At 37.3% G+C, this 16,238-nt stretch overlaps 1 protein-coding gene across 1 annotated transcript in view; it reads left to right on the top strand.

The window, feature by feature from the left end:
• Positions 1-1,119: 1,119 nt before the first annotated feature.
• The window catches only part of LOC140165690 (WASH complex subunit 5-like), a 61,122-nt gene continuing 46,003 nt past the window's right edge, over positions 1,120-16,238 (top strand). Inside the window, 16 exon segments of the mRNA XM_072188996.1 lie at positions 1,120-1,194; positions 1,197-1,349; positions 2,005-2,111; positions 3,557-3,641; positions 4,280-4,380; positions 5,803-5,922; positions 7,103-7,175; positions 7,437-7,589; positions 9,426-9,460; positions 9,462-9,537; positions 10,772-10,943; positions 11,558-11,682; positions 12,467-12,596; positions 12,949-13,061; positions 14,448-14,614; positions 15,171-15,246. Of these exon segments, the coding sequence (XP_072045097.1) occupies positions 1,123-1,194; positions 1,197-1,349; positions 2,005-2,111; positions 3,557-3,641; positions 4,280-4,380; positions 5,803-5,922; positions 7,103-7,175; positions 7,437-7,589; positions 9,426-9,460; positions 9,462-9,537; positions 10,772-10,943; positions 11,558-11,682; positions 12,467-12,596; positions 12,949-13,061; positions 14,448-14,614; positions 15,171-15,246 (1,758 nt within the window). The 5' untranslated portion in view covers positions 1,120-1,122.

The raw sequence follows: 16,238 nt of genomic DNA, 5'->3' as shown, positions 1-16,238 counted from the left end.
AATTTCACACTTGAACTCTTACCAGAGGTCATCGACTGAGAAAGGGGCATTGTCTCTGTTGACCATGGTGTCACTTTAAGCACTTCATGTCTCTCTTGATGTTATCATTGTTAGTCTTGTTGTACTAGAAGTCTAGAAGTCTAGATGATATTCTGTGGTTTGGGTTTGTTGACTTTGGGTTTAGTAGTCATGTCGATCACGGTACCTTGTCATGGTCGCTATTCCAGGAACCAGCATGCAGCTTTTTACCAGTGAAGGATTGCTTGCTAAGGATTGCTTGTTAAAGCAAATCAAGAATGTTCTTTTGTCTGGTTGGTTCTCTCACTATGATGTTAGCCAGAGAGCCGCCCACCCGTCTTTTACACCATTTGGCTTAACAGTGAGTGTTTCCCAGCAGATGTTTGGGCAATTAAAATCACCGGCTAGGCAGATGACTTTACCCTTCAAATATTTTTTTTAATATATAATTTCAAATATAAAAATCAAAAGGGCTACTACAAGGTAAACTGTACGCCAAATAATTTGGGACAGTCACACAATACTGGAGTAATCAACTTCTTGGTAGGTAACAGTGCCCATAATCATACAGTCGGCATGATACTAACCCTTGCAGTTGTCACAGCGAACCCCTCTTTAGCCCCACTTACAGGCCAGTTGGCAAAGTTGACAGGAACGTTGGCACGTAAGGACCAGGGTTAATTGCTGTGTCATGGGAATTCACAATAAGATACAGAAGTAAATTAAGATGAGTTTCTTGTTATTGTTGAACATGTCTTGAGTGTTCACTTTCTATAAACTGATGTTTACAATGTCTCTACCAGTCAGGCAACTCTGTTTCACAAGAATAACACAATATATACGATAAATCAAACAACCTATAGATGTAGGCACAAAAACAGGCAAAGTTTGATGGCCAAAAATGGCCAATTCCAGAGCCCACAAGTGTTGGGAAAAAAGTACAAAAGTACAATGGAAGTGATGAAAATCACTGTGCATGAAGCAGACAAACAAAACCAAACAGACAAAAAAAACAACCAACGTTTTCAAGCAGATAAACTGTTCTTCTTCAGGAACAGACAACAAAATATAAAAGATTTTATTTTCATTTCTTTCAGATAAATAATGGCCGACTTCCTGGCAGAGAACAACATATGTGGGCAGACGCTATTAAAGCTTGTGTCACGTGGAAACGCATAATAATAGCAGAACTCTTACGTCTGTCTGATTTCATACCGCCAGTCTTCAAACTTGAGTCCAAACATGACCAAATGAAGTATGGTGATATTCTGTTTGATTTCACTTATTTCAAAGCTTCGGATTACTATGATCATAAGATTGATTCAAGGCCGGTAAGTAAAGTTAATGATTATATTTAAGGCCACTTGTATAAAGTAGTCCTAAAACTGCTCAAGATTGCTTGTTGCCAGTTTGTTATAAATCAAACCCTGAATTACCTGTTATGAAATAAACACATTCAATTTCCTAGGACATTCTCATCTTATGTAATTACATGTATTGCTAAATTAAAGGAATGCATGCACATCCTCTAAATCTAGTACAATGTAGGTGTCGTCAGTGTTGCCCGATCATGTAGACTACTTTGCGATATTTTCAGCTTTATTCGCAATAGTAGTCTGGATGATTGGGCAACGGGATGAATGAAATATGCTTAGGAGTGTGATTGCCAGCAAATTATGATAAAACAATGGTAGACAGTAAAATTGAATGTGCTAAAAAATGTAATTCATTTAAATTTATTAATCTGTACATGCTAAAGTAAATTCAGTTACCATTTTAATAGTATTTGTTTTTGTTAGGTCCCTGCATTTCGTAACGGGTTGCTCAGTGTGTGATTTTCAATGAAACGGCAAAGTACTAGCTCGAGCTCAGCGATCTATGTTTATCTACGTCATTGGGTGAAGGTCATATTTACGAATGCAGTTTTCAAAACTTGAGCCCATAATCTAGACTTTTAACTTTTATTTTTGTCAATCCCCATGACAGGAGCTACAAGACTTGGATGAAGTATTCCGTGATAACCATATAGATATCTTGAGACGATTCTACCTAGCCTTTGAGAGTATTCACAAATACATCACTGACTTCAACAGGTTGGTATTGCATCACAGCTAAGACTCATGCCCCATTAGAACTACCTGCCGATTGGCCAAAAAGAAGTTTTCATTATCAATTGGACCAATCAGCAACATTGTTAGAATAATTTCACAACACAAAAAATTGGGGTGAATTATTTGCAAAACTCCATTCTGATTGGTGAATTAAGTGAAGATATCATGTAATTACCCAATCAGAGACAATGTTAGATCGGCAGGTAGTGCCCAGGGGGTAATATTAGGCCTAAAAAAGTTTTGTTGCCCTTTCAAGGCTTATAAAGAAGAGGTTTTGTGGGTCAATTTAGAAAAAAAAATTACATACCATATGTAAGACATGTCAGACAATACTGGTCGTGGTTTATTTCTAGATTGCAAAATAATCTGAATAATATTAAATGCACACTTCCAGGTTTTAAATTGATAACTGCTATCGCAATAGGAAGGGTGCATTATAAATGAAGGCTAAAAATAGCATTGTCACTTATTTGGTTTTAAGGAAAAATCATCTCTCAAATACTTCCAAAAAAAATCTACACCCTAGAAAAAATGAAAAAAGGATGCATTTTTTTCTCTCTTGGCAGTGCATAATCTGTAATTTTGCCAAAATAGACAATTAATTTTACCATTCAGTATGAGACAATACATGTACTTTAAATAGATGTATAACTGACCCTTTGATGTTGTATGAACAATGTCCTTCCAATAAAGCAAAGGCCTATGTGTAGTGCTTAGTGCAAGTTATGAGTCATCCTATGGGGGGGGCATCAACCATGACGAGGGGGGGGCAGACAAGCCATGTTTCTGTAATTTTCCTATAGGATTTTCTAAATTTTCAAATTGATGGAGGGAGGCACGTTCAAGTAACCCCATTTGAAATTGCATTTCAAATAGGGTTACTTGAATTGGTGACCACCGAGATCTACACCCCCTGTATGGGAGATTAGGGCAATGTCTTCCCTAGGGTTGTATGGATTTTTATAGCCCATTGTTAGAAATTAGCCCAAACTTTCAAAGGCTCTTAGGTCTGAAAATTTAAAAACCCTAAATTTTTATGAGCCCAAACTCAATTGTAAAATTGACATAATGCACATTTAACAGTTTCCAAGACCATCCCACACTATAACATGTGAACTTGAATTGAGTATGCTAGCTCTAAAGGGGGTTTTAAACTCTCCTTTAGAGCTTTAAAGCTTTTGTGACTTAAAAGTCAAAATCATGAAAATGGAGCTATTGTCAGTTTCTGCTTCAAGAGGTTTATCTGCACCATATGTGTAAGTTTCATCAATGTTGTAGAGCATTGAAATATTGCATGGACAAAACCACCTCCTTGCATTGAAACTACATGGAATAACAACCTTCTTTGCCATTTATGTGAAATTGCACTCAGCGTGACTTAACCCCCTTTTAGAACTAACACCCTCAATTATGCCTTTTACTTTCAGGTTTCTAGAAGAATTAGAAGAAGGTGTGTTCATCCAGCAGACATTAGAAACAGTCATCATCAATGAAGATGGTAAACAACTATTGGTAAGTAGGCTTTCTATTGAGACTGCATGCATGTACATGATGGATGGGTTCCCCTGGGGGCAGTCAAGTTTGGTTTTGGTAGGGATGTGCCACTGAGAATTTTAAGGCGGACCCATCAATATACCAATTTTTGAGAAATTTGGACCCATCGATATACCAAAAGTCAAAATTTTTGGCCAAATTTAACCCAAATTGTCTTAGTTTTTACAAATTTTCCCAAAAATGTTAGGAAAATTAGAAAATTTTTGGCTAGATTGAGGCAAAATTGGGCTATTTTCTGAAAAAATTGAGAAATTTTGAAAAAAGGACCCGTCCAATATACCAAAACTGGCTTAGAAAAGCAGTCATTGATATACCAAAAGGCCGAAAATGCTACCCATGTTTGCGGCCCCGTATGGTCATTTGTACTGAGTACCTGAGTAGAAGATTGGGGGATTGGGAACCATCCTGTCTGAAATCTTGCCTCCCCAGTTTCCCCCTTTTAAAAACCCAAAATTATGAAAGTTTCTAATTTTTGCTGCATTTTGCGCAAAATTTGTTAAAATCCCCCCTTGAAATACACTTTGTTCCCCCAATCCCCCTCCAACGTTCCAGCAATAAGTTAACACATATTCATATTGTGTTGTATGTTTCTACAGTGTGAAGCCATATATTTGTATGGTGTGATGCTGTTGGTTGTGGATATGAGAATACCAGGACTTATCAGGGAGAGAATGCTGGTGTCTTACCACAGATATAGGTGAGTAATAAATAAACTTAGGCTAGCTGCCATACACACCTGTTTTGCGGTGCTTATTTTTTCTACCAATTTTTTTTCAATACAAAAATGTTGACAAAAATATGTTTTGCAACAAAGGTTTGAAATAATTGTGTGAACAACACTTTAAATTGTCATAAATATTTCATTATGTGTATGAAAATGTAAGTTTTGAACATCGAAAGCTTATTTGTGACATGATCTGCTCCATAGGGCCAAAGGAGGTATTTTTGAAAATTGAGTTACTATCACGATTACCATGTACAAACATTACGATATCATATACTGAAAACACCAAAGGTCTAGCATACCTGGTTCAAAAGTTATGAAGTTTTGTGATGTCAAATTTCTTATGTATTTTATTGTTTTTGACTCCATATTTTTGCATTTATCTCAATTTCAAATTTGCCGCCTTTGGCCCTCATGGACCAGATCGTGTCACATCTAAACTAAAGTTTCAGTGGGGGAGGGGGGGGGGGGTAAAAAATGAGGTCGAAAACCCATTCCGCATTTTATCTTAAAATCTTTGCAAGCTTTTAAATAGAATTACCCTGTGCACAATGCTATGGTTACTCTACCATCTTGGTTTGTTACACAAGGGTCCAAAATAGTGTACCTGTGGCATTTATCGGCAAAGCTGAAATTGAACGATAAGCTGTGTCTTTACACTTGAGCATTACAATGGTTTGCACGCATAGCACTTAACATAAACAAACACATTCTTTTGATTGAAGTTTACCAGGTGCATGGCGAAATATTTCAAAGGTACACTATTTAGCCCTCCATGAGCGACACAGAAACATGGCAGAGTTGGTACTCTTTGGGTGTAATATCTTTCATATGAACTTACAGGCATGAGAATTTTCAGGTTTAACCCTGAATTCAGGGGGTTTTTTGTCCAAATTTCCGCACTTTCTTTTAATTTCAGCCCATATTGGACCTTTTTAGCCTAATTTTACAGGCTTTTTCACTCTTTTCAGGTTTTTTCATGGATAATCATTCTCATGCCTGGAACTTATTTAATATGTGACATAGTCTGGTCCAGGGGGGCCAAAGGCGGCAAATTTGAAATTGAGATAAAGACAAAAATATGGATTAAAAAGAATAAAATACATAAGAAAATAGACATCACAAAACTTCATAACTTTAGAACCAAGTATGATAGACCTTTGGTGCATTCAGTATTTGATAGCCTTATGTTTGTATAAGGTAGTAATTATAGTAACTCAATTTTCAAAAATGCCTCCTTTGGGCCCCATGGAGCAGATCATGTCACACATAAGCAATTAACAACCAAAATTGTGTGAGAATTTCTGCTTACGCTAAGCTATGTGCCAAGAAGCCTGTCAACTATCTCACAGACATGATGACATCATATTAATTCTGGTTTATTTTTATTTTCAGTGCTGCTAAAGCTTCAGTAGATTCCAACATGGATGATGTGTGCAAGTTATTACGTAGCAGTGGCTTTAACTCTAACCCAGGCGCCAAGAAGCCTGTCAACTATCCAGAAAATTATTTCAAGTAAGTTTTTACAGTCAGATTCTGTCTACATGGATTATTTACTATATTTATGTAATTAACATAATCTTTTGACTTTCCTCCACCCCTTTAAATCACACATTTGTAAGCATGGAATATGATTATAAATCTAAATGAAATCACAGTACTTTGTATTTACTTGCAATGAGTCAAAAAATGTAAATGATCTGGCATTGAATTGCACAGTTGATGTCGTGTCATTTGAAATCCATACACTCCCTATAGAAGACATGACCTTAATCTCCCACATAGGCAGTGTAGATTTCAAATGGAATCATGCATTCAGGTAACCCCATTTGAAATGCACACTCCCTGTGTGGAAGATTATGGTCATGTCTTCTATAGGGGGTGTATGGATTTCAACTGGAATGACCCATTCCAGTTCCAGAATAGTATCACTGTTTTGTATAGAAGATGACTATTTTGAGCCTTGTAAGCCAGTAAATTAGTGTTCCCTATTTTATAATTCAATACTCAACAACTCTTCCTATGCCTTTGTATAGGAAGGATTTGATTTGATTTGTGAATCAGTGATGAATCAGTGATGAATCCATAGTCCAGTAGCGTTTATGTGAATGCAGGGTTACGCGTACATGTTATGCGGGAGCGCGTTACATGTGAGCCCGTCATGCCTGGAACTTATACTTACACTCTCTAATATGTTGGAGGTAGCAGCTAAACAACTGATTTATTCTTAACTTTTATTGCTGATATCAACAGAGAAATCACCGATCTTCTTGTAAGGTTGAGTGGCAATGACAAAGAATGAAAGAATCATGTGAATTAGACGATCTTTAGCTTATTTTCGTTGTTGAAAGGGATTCAATCATGTTCACCGTTGTTCATCACCAATTAACAACGATGCCTCAGCGTCATCTGCGTGGTTTACTCCGCGAGGGCAGCTTTAGATGCCAGAGCGAAGTAAACCATGCAGACGCGCCGGACGCAAGTTGTTAATCGGTGATGAACAACGGCGAAACATGATTGAATTGGTGATGAACAACGGTGAAACATGTTTGAATCGGTGATGAACAACAGGGAAACCTGATCGAATCCCTAAATGTTACTCCTTTGTTGTAATGGTTGTACAGAAGTGTATTTGTTCTAAAAATATCAGAAGAAATTCCGTAAATGCAGATTTGTGTTATTTTTTTTCTTTCAGGCGCATTCCAATTAGTTCTACATTCATAGAGATGATCATTGGTCGACTCAGATCTGATGATATTTACAACCAGGTGAGTGGGGCAAAGGACAGGCTGTTATATAAATCTTACTCGGCACAGAGGGGGAGGCATGTTGGTATTACCCTCTGGAATGGGCTTCCACACACAAAGGAGAGGCTGATAAAAGCGTATGAGTTTTAGCTTGTTGCATGTTTTTGGTCTGTCCAATATAAATCTTACAAACTTGTGTGGAAGTGACATAATTGTATTTGTTTGTTTGTTGATTGATTGATTGATTGATTGATTGATTGATCGATTGATTTTGTTGTACAGATCTCAGCATACCCATTACCAGAGCATCGTAGCACAGCCCTAGCAACGCAGGCATCTATGTTATACATCATCTTATACTTCTCACCTGACACTCTACATACACAACAAGCTAAGATGAGAGAAATTGTGGATAAACACTTCCCTGACAACTGGGTGAGTCATGGTTAAGGGTTTTCCGTCGTCAACGATTCAACTTGACTATTGCGACTGTTTTCAACGTGTGCGTGCTCCGCGTCGTGTTCGGCGTTGCGTTGCAGACATCACAGAGAACGATGCGTGTGTTGCGTGTCAAAGCTATTTTTGCGCACCGGCGAATGGCGGCGATAGCTAGGGCCACAAAATAAAGAAAACAATGTTTGCTGAGCGCAAAAAAGGTGGCCACTTCTAATATATTAAATACAACATGTACAAACCAAATCTTGCCAGTGTGCTTCCACTGATAACGGACCTGGACCCCTCCCCCAAAGTAGGCTTACGAAGGGTCCAATAGATGGTAGGAAGTTATAGGCCTACCCAACAAATACAGAATCAAGGTTTTTTTTTAAACATTAGGCCTAAACGAAAGTGTTGGTTAAATTGGTTAATTCGTTTTAATAATATCTTTGCCTAAATGTTGGGTAACCACCATATTATAGGCCTATTAAAGGATATACGTTTGTAGAACATTTCATAATGAAACGCACTACACGGCAACGTTAAAAGTTACATATACATACATACATACATACATCATCATTTTATTTCATTCAAATCAACATACAAAATATATATAAAAGACACAAAAATTTGAATGAGGAGATGCTCAAAAGGCCCAACATAATCCAACATTTAAATGTTTAAAGCATTTTGTGTTATTGGGTAAAGATCTAGGCCTACTACGTGCACTGAATTCATAATGAATGCGATATAGACAACACCATCAAAAACTATTCAGTTTCAACAAACGTTTTTCTACAGCTATTATAGGCAACCCAGTCTTTAACTTTGATTTAATTGAACTGCTATTGATGATATGAATCCACCTCGGGAGAATTCCGTAGGCGTATAGTTTTTGTGGCCAAAAAGTTTTCCTCTCGGTAAACATGGTAAACGGCACTAAGCATGCTAAGTAGGCCTATGCCTATAATAATAGGCCTATTATAGTCAAACACTTCCGCCCATGGTGTCAAACGCTTCGCTTTAACATGTTTAATAAATCCTCTTTTTGGTCATTCGAGTCAGGTGAACATGGTGAAAGCTGAGAATTCCTCACTTTGTTTAACTTGATAACTCTTTGGTCCAATGTCTTTGTCTTTCTTACACCTGTTTATGACCAAAATACCTTTTATAGTCGAAATCATTAATATAGTTGTTCCTATTAATTATAGACACTTCTTAGGTAACTTTTTTTTACAGTGAAAACTTCCCTGCGTAAACAGACAATTCCTTTTTTGTGGCCATATGCGTAAATGAACGCTGATCCGACATCAGAATATCCATGTACGCAATTAACTACGCATGGTTGCATTTTTGACCTAATTTGGCCAATTTACGCGAAAACAAGGTCCCGCACCCCCAATTTTTTTTGCGCGAATTTATAGAGCTTTTTCTTTTTCATAACATATATAAAATTTAAAAAATCTCAACAATTTTTTTATACAACGCAAAAGGTGGTATATTTTGGGCAAATTGCTGATTTTGCCATTGAAGTGTACAGAGATTTTTGGAAATGTACACCTCTTTTAAAACGGCTGTAGCTCAAAAGTGAGGTCCGGTACCCCCTGTTTTTTCTCCCGATTTATTATCTACACATATTAATGTACAAAATATGTCAATTTTAAAAAATTTGATCGATAGGTTTAGTTACGACGTAAAAACCCTTAAGTTATATTTTGAAGAAAACAACAGAATTTTTTAAAGAGGCATATTTTGGCTCAAGTTAAAGTGTGCATGTTGACTAGACCGTGCCTGATATTCAGATTTGTGACTTCTCAATTTCCATTTATTCAGGTTGTTAGTATATACATGGGTGTTATAATCAACTTAGGATAGCTGGGAAAACTACAAAGCAGCCCGCACAGCCCTTAATAACACACTGGACCTTAACAATGTCAAAGAACTTGTAAGTATACAACACTTTATTTTATCAAGTTGATAATTAAAATCTAGTCAACTGGACTTACTATTTGTGACTGGCGACATTTCACATCCTATCCTTGATGCTTCCTCAAGCCGTCTGATTTTGCGGCGGCGATTGGTCAGTGATATAACAGGTTCACAGAACTGAGAATATACACAAATATAACACTTTATTTTACGAAACTGCCATATTATTAATGTGCTCTATAACAAACCATCAACCTTCAAAACATTTCGTCACAATTTAAAATATAATTTTAAATACTTTTCAAATAAAACTATTTATTCAATAATATTTGGAATTGAATATATATAACTGATTATGCAACATGATTAATCGATGTCTTGGGCAGATGCATGTTGAAAGGAAGACGCGTTTTTAGCTTTAAATCCATTAAATGTCATTGACTAAAGACCTAATTGTCGTCGAATTCTTCTGCAGTGATAATGGGGATATTTGTACCATTTTTCCCGCTTCAATTAGGCACAGCAGCCAAATTTGTTTGAACTAATGAACTATCAAGTAATTAATCAGAATTAATGGTAATATTTTATCGGTCAATGCATTACAAGCAAAGATGAAATGTTATCACAAAAAAACATTAGTCAGTTAATTAATATGTGATGCGATCAAGCATAATCAGTCGGAACTCGGAAATATTGATTTTGAGATATAGGCATACAAAGGAAATATTTCCTTTTGTTTCCTGCTGTTTTGGAAACTCTTTAATTGCTTATATCTTTGGAACTGGTTGATCAATTTGAATGGTGTTTTCTGCAAAATCCAGATTTGTAAATGCTTTTTACTATCCTATAAACAAATGAAAAATTAATATTTCCGAGTTCCGACTGATTTTGCTTGATCGCATCACATATTTCATAAATAATAAGGGTCGCCTGAACATCAATTGTTGATCGAAAGTTCAAGCAAATTTGGTTCTATTATCTAAGATTATTAACCCCATGAGAACTACCTGCCAATTGGTCAAAAAGAAGTTTTCATTATCAATTGGACCACTCAGCAACATTGTTAGAATAATTTCACCACATAAAAAAATTGGGGTGAATTATTTGCAAAGCTCCATTCTAATTGGTGATTAAAATGAAGACATCATGAAATTGACCAAGCAGATGCCATGTTAGATCAGCAGGTAGTGCTCAGGGGGTTAAGGACCAGTACAGTTCAAATTAGATGTATTTAACCCAAACCATTACAGGCTGCCAAGCATAGTCGTAAGATTGACCAGCTACGCCAGCTGACACAGCGCTATCTAACAGAGGGTACTCTTACAGAGGAATATGTGTTAGACAATATCCCCAAACTGTTGAACTGTTTACGAGAATGTAACGTCACAATACACTGGCTTATGCTGCACACAGCCGGAGGACGTAAGTTGTCTATATTAATTGCTTGCTTGCTTGCTTACTTGATTGCTTGATTGATTGTAGAAAGTTGAAACTAATAGGCATACATATCAAATAAAGATTGATGTCACTGAAACATGGTGATTGGTCACATACAGATAAGTGACATCAAATTGATATCACACACCCACCCACCCACATGTTAATAGGCAAACGAGGACCCTGTACTAGACCGGCAAACAGGATCGTGTTTTTTTTACAAAATTTCTGCGCCCAATTTTCTGACCCTGTTTTACCTAAATTATACACAATTTTGTTGGATTTTAACCTATTAAACCAGGGACTGATTTTTATATCAACAATAGGGGACGGCTCTCAAATGCAGTCAATTACACATCTAAGCTAAACAGGGAGAGTCCCCAGTTGCAGTAACATCCACATTTGAAATGTCAAGTTTCATAAAAACATTCGCCTTTGACGGCAAACACATAAGCACCCCCACACACCACACACAAACCCAGTCAGGCACTGCAGACAAAAATTTAATTCTGTTAAATGTCATTTTTTATTTCAATACATAGACTGTACATAATCTGGTTTCAATTAAGTTGTTTACTGGTTTGTTTGTTGTTTTATAGCATGGGATGCAAACAAGCGTGTAAGACAAATACGGGAGACCCTGGTAACTGAGTCTAAATACAACCCACAACGACTGTTTGAGCTTCTACTAGACACAGCCCAGCTGGAGTTTAAACTCAAAGAGGTTAGTAATCTAAAAACAACCCCCAGCGACTGTTTGAGCTTCTACTAGACACAGCCCAGCTGGAGTTTAAACTCAAAGAGGTTAGTTGAATGAATTAAAAACTCTCCCATCACAAATGATAGGGTTTTGTTTGTTTGTTTTTCCAGTGAAGTTTGTTATTGTTTCCAGAGCAACAATTATCATGCCAGCTCCTTGGTCAAATGTGAGAGCTCTTCATTAGTGAGAGACATGTTAATTCAACTCCAGTGAAAATTTTTTTACTTTCTCTTACCCAAGCGATGCCAACTTTCTTGAATTTGTATAATGTCTGGCTTTAAAACAATGTCAGACTTTGCTTGGCTGTGAAACATTGGCGTCAGGGCCCAAAACATACCATATTAATATTAAACCATTTAGCAATACCTGGAGACAGCTCTATATAGGTGTAGAACCCTAAACAGTCTTTATGTATATCTACAATCTTGTGCGAAAATCGTTGGGACTAATGATGTTTTATAGATCAAATTCCTGTGAATTGAACATAAGGCTGAAAATACATGATACGCTTCATAGCTCATGTTATGTACTTGCTTGCTCCCGCATTCTCCCCTGGAAACAATGTTGGAGCAGACACTTTTTACTATTTTTCAGCATTCAACATTGAATAAGGGGAGCGGGGATGCGTAAAATAAACAAACTGTCCCAAGCATTTCGCGTGGGATTGTAGATGATAATCATCACCACCAGGATCATCTCCTTTCAAATTGTGTATTTCTAATCAAGTTGATATTGTTTGTATTGTCAGATGTTCAAGAAAATGTTGGCAGAGAAACAAGACAAATGGGAATATTACAAGACAGAAGGTGTGGAGAGGATGCAGGAGTTATCGGAAGTATTCTCTGGGACAAAACCACTGACAAGAGTAGCTAGGAATGGTGAGTACAAGGTTGCATGTCTGCTGCTAAGCTGACCTACTCCAAGCTTGCATTAGTAGAAATTTACTTTCTGTGCTTATATTTAAGGAGGTTTGAGGGACAATAATTGTCCAGAGTGTACTTCAGAGTTTATTACATAATTTCCATCTGAAAAAATGGCACTCCCATATCTATTCTATGTTAAACAAGATTATGAAATACAGAGAAGTCTTGCTTTTCATTGACAGACATTATCTACATAAACTATTATTTTGGATAAGACTTCCGAAAATTTTATTTACTCTGATGTTGTTGACATCTAATTTGTGTGGTGTATTACAATTGATTCAAATCTTGATTGATTTGTTATTAGATAACCTTCAAGCGTGGTTCAGTGAAATGGCAAAACAGATTTCATCCTTGGATTATGATGACTCTACATCAGCAGGAAGGAAAATGGTGCAACTCATACAAGCTTTAGAAGAGGTATGTCACACATATCTTCTCATATCCCTGTCCTGTTATATCGGTTGGCATCCCTTTAATTTAGTAGACTCTGAGCACTATTGGGCTTTTCCTGGCTTTTTAACATCATCAACATCAGCAGTAATAGCAACAACAACAACAGCCTATACTACTAGCCAACCTGCTTGGGCCTCTTTATTTTGCTTACTTTGCAGACTGGTCCAGTTCGGGGAGTCCAGTAATTAATTGGTACCTTAGTTTTGTAAGGTCCAGGGATTTCAGCCCAGGTCTAAGAATTAAACTGGATGTGTGCGTATGTGTTTGCCGACATGTAAATGTAATACTTCTAAAAAAACCTTGGGTAACTAAAGGACTTATAAAATCATTTAAATCGAAAGATAAGCTATATAAAACATATACTTTAAAACCAACTCCTGATAATAAAAATAATTATACTAAATGTGACCATCCACCACAACTGAGCCCAGATGTCGCCAGTGCCACTATTGAGATATGCTCCATTGAACTTAACAATGAACAATAGGAAACAAAGGATTTATTGACTGTTTTATTGATTTTTCACTACTTAAATGTCAAGTACTATAGACATGATATACATCATTTTAAAGCTAATTTCAAGCAGAATATTTTGGTTGAATATCTCAAAAATGATGATTGGCGACTTCAGGGCTCAGTTGTGCTGGATGGTCACAAATATAGGTATATCTAAATATACTTCTCAGGACAAGTAAAAAGAACTGCATTACAAAATAATAAAAGTGATACTTGAAAAATGTGGCAAACACTAAATAATCTACTAGGACATAATAAAAAATTTAGCACCTGACTTTTTCATGACTGATGAAAGCACTAAAATTACTGATAATAAACAAATCGCTGAAAGTTTCAATTCATTTAAGCGCAGAAAATTGCGGGAAAAAAAACTCATTTGCCGGCAAACACATGCAGGGGTGCACCAAGATGTGTGTTGTGTGTGTGGGGGGGGGAGGGTGTTTTGCACCTATGTGTATTCTTAAATTTTTCGCCATCAATTTGCAGGCTTTTGTTTCCTATAAAAGACACATGCTGCTAATTAATAATAATAAACAAATCGCTGAAAGTTTCAATTCATTTAAGCGCAGAAAATTGCGGGAAAAAAAACTCATTTGCCGGCAAACACATGCAGGGGTGCACCAAGATGTGTGTTGTGTGTGGGGGGGGGGGAGGGATGGTGTTTTGCACCTATGTGTATTCTTAAATTTTTCGCCAACAATTTGCAGGATTTTGTTTCCTATAAAAGACACATGCTGCTAATTATTAGAGTAATGGTGGTGCTCTATTTTCTGATGTCTTTAAAATTGATGTTCAAGTTTTGAATTTATTGTTGTTCTCTTCATTCCTTTTAAGGTACAAGAATTCCATCAGTTAGAATCCAATCTTCAAGTGAAGCAGTTCTTGTTAGAGACTCGCAAGTTTCTCCATCAGATGATAAGAACTATCAACATCAAAGAAGAAGTCCTCATTACTATGCAGATTGTGGGGGATTTGTCCTATGCATGGGAGCTTATTGATACGTAAGTTGATACTGAGTACAGGAGCCATACCTGTATACCGTGAGAATTCTATCTACAAGTATATGTGAGTGGACACTGTGAATGAGCCGTAAACTTGGCAACTGGCATTCTGAGTTACAGTGTAAAATGTATGTGAAGGTCGTATTCACAGGTATCTTAATAAGGTGCGACAAGTATCTCATCAAACACTGTTTAAACCAATCAATAATCCTATTGCTGAAGAGGATAATAAGCTTCTACCTATTTCTATAGAATATATGCTTGTAGACAGAATTCTCAAGTTCTGTAGTTTACAGTTAGTTTCTAAAAGAGTAGGGTGTTAACCCTTGACTGTCCTAATCCACTGCTGTGCTGTTTGGATAGTCACAATAAGAGTACAGATATGATCTGCTCCAATGCAACTAATTCTGATATCCACCAAAAACAGCAGTGTTGTGATCTTGATGAAATGTTGCTACATAAAAGCCCATGTGTATGTTAGCTGAGATTTGGGGGCATCGACTGCTTCAGTAGTTAATCTTTGGCATTTTTATGTGTTTACTTTTTATTCATCTAGGTATACACGGTACATGCAGCAAGGTATTAAACAACACCCAGCACTGACCATCAAATTAAGAGCCACATTCCTCAAGGTGAGAAAGAAAACATACATTCCACACACAACCCACACACATACACACCTACATGTAACCATGACAAATGTGAACAGTGATACACCACTTTCACTATCTAACTGCAGACACATACCTCCACACACACCCACCCCTACGTGTAATCGCCTCCAAACGTGGATGCTGTTTAGGACTATGCAAACGTGGACGTCCAAATCCGTACTCAATCGACATACCAAGGATGTTTTCTGCCATTTTGTTTGTGTATTTTTATGGTTATGGAATTTAACCTAGCAACTGCGGACGTTATATCTTAATACTAATTATAGAGAGTTTGTCCGTCTGTCCGCTCGCTATCGCGGCGCTCGAGCTATCGCGTGCTCGCAGAGGAGTACGCGGAGTATCAACGGACGTGTGCGCGGAGTACCAACGGGCGAAAAGTGCGGTATCGGAAAGCATTACAGTTATATTGATCACTGAGAGACGCAGGCCTATATCATAGTAGTTTAAAAGGTCAGGGCAGGAATATGGGTAACGGGTGTTTGGTAATTAGAGATAGGCCTATTATGAGAACCACCCAACCCGAGAACCGCGAAATCTTAATACTAATTATAGAGAGTTTGTCTGTCTGTCCGCTGGCGCTATCGCGTGAGCGCTGAACTATCGCGTGCTCGCAGAGCGCAGTACGCTGAGTATCAACGGGCGTAAAGCGAGTACAGACGGGCGAAAAGCGGTATCGGAAAGCATTACAGTTATATTGATCACTGAGAGACGCAGGCCTATATCATAGTAGTTTAAAAGGTCAGGGCAGGAATATGGGCAACGGGTGTTTGGTAATTAGAGATAGGCCTATTATGAGAACCACCCAACCCGAGAACCGCGAAATCTAGTCTCATATAATGATAGTGGACTTATTTCGCAAATACATTATACATGCATTTGCGATTGTTTGCAGACCTCCAGAAACCGAGGATGGTCCCCATTGCCTAGTGGTCCGCGGTTGGAATGTGGTA

This window comes from Amphiura filiformis, chromosome 12, assembly GCF_039555335.1.
Source record: "Amphiura filiformis chromosome 12, Afil_fr2py, whole genome shotgun sequence".
Taxonomy (NCBI): Eukaryota; Metazoa; Echinodermata; class Ophiuroidea; order Amphilepidida; family Amphiuridae; genus Amphiura; species Amphiura filiformis.
Note: the sequence above shows the minus strand (reverse complement) of the source record. Positions and strands in the feature narration are given on the sequence as shown.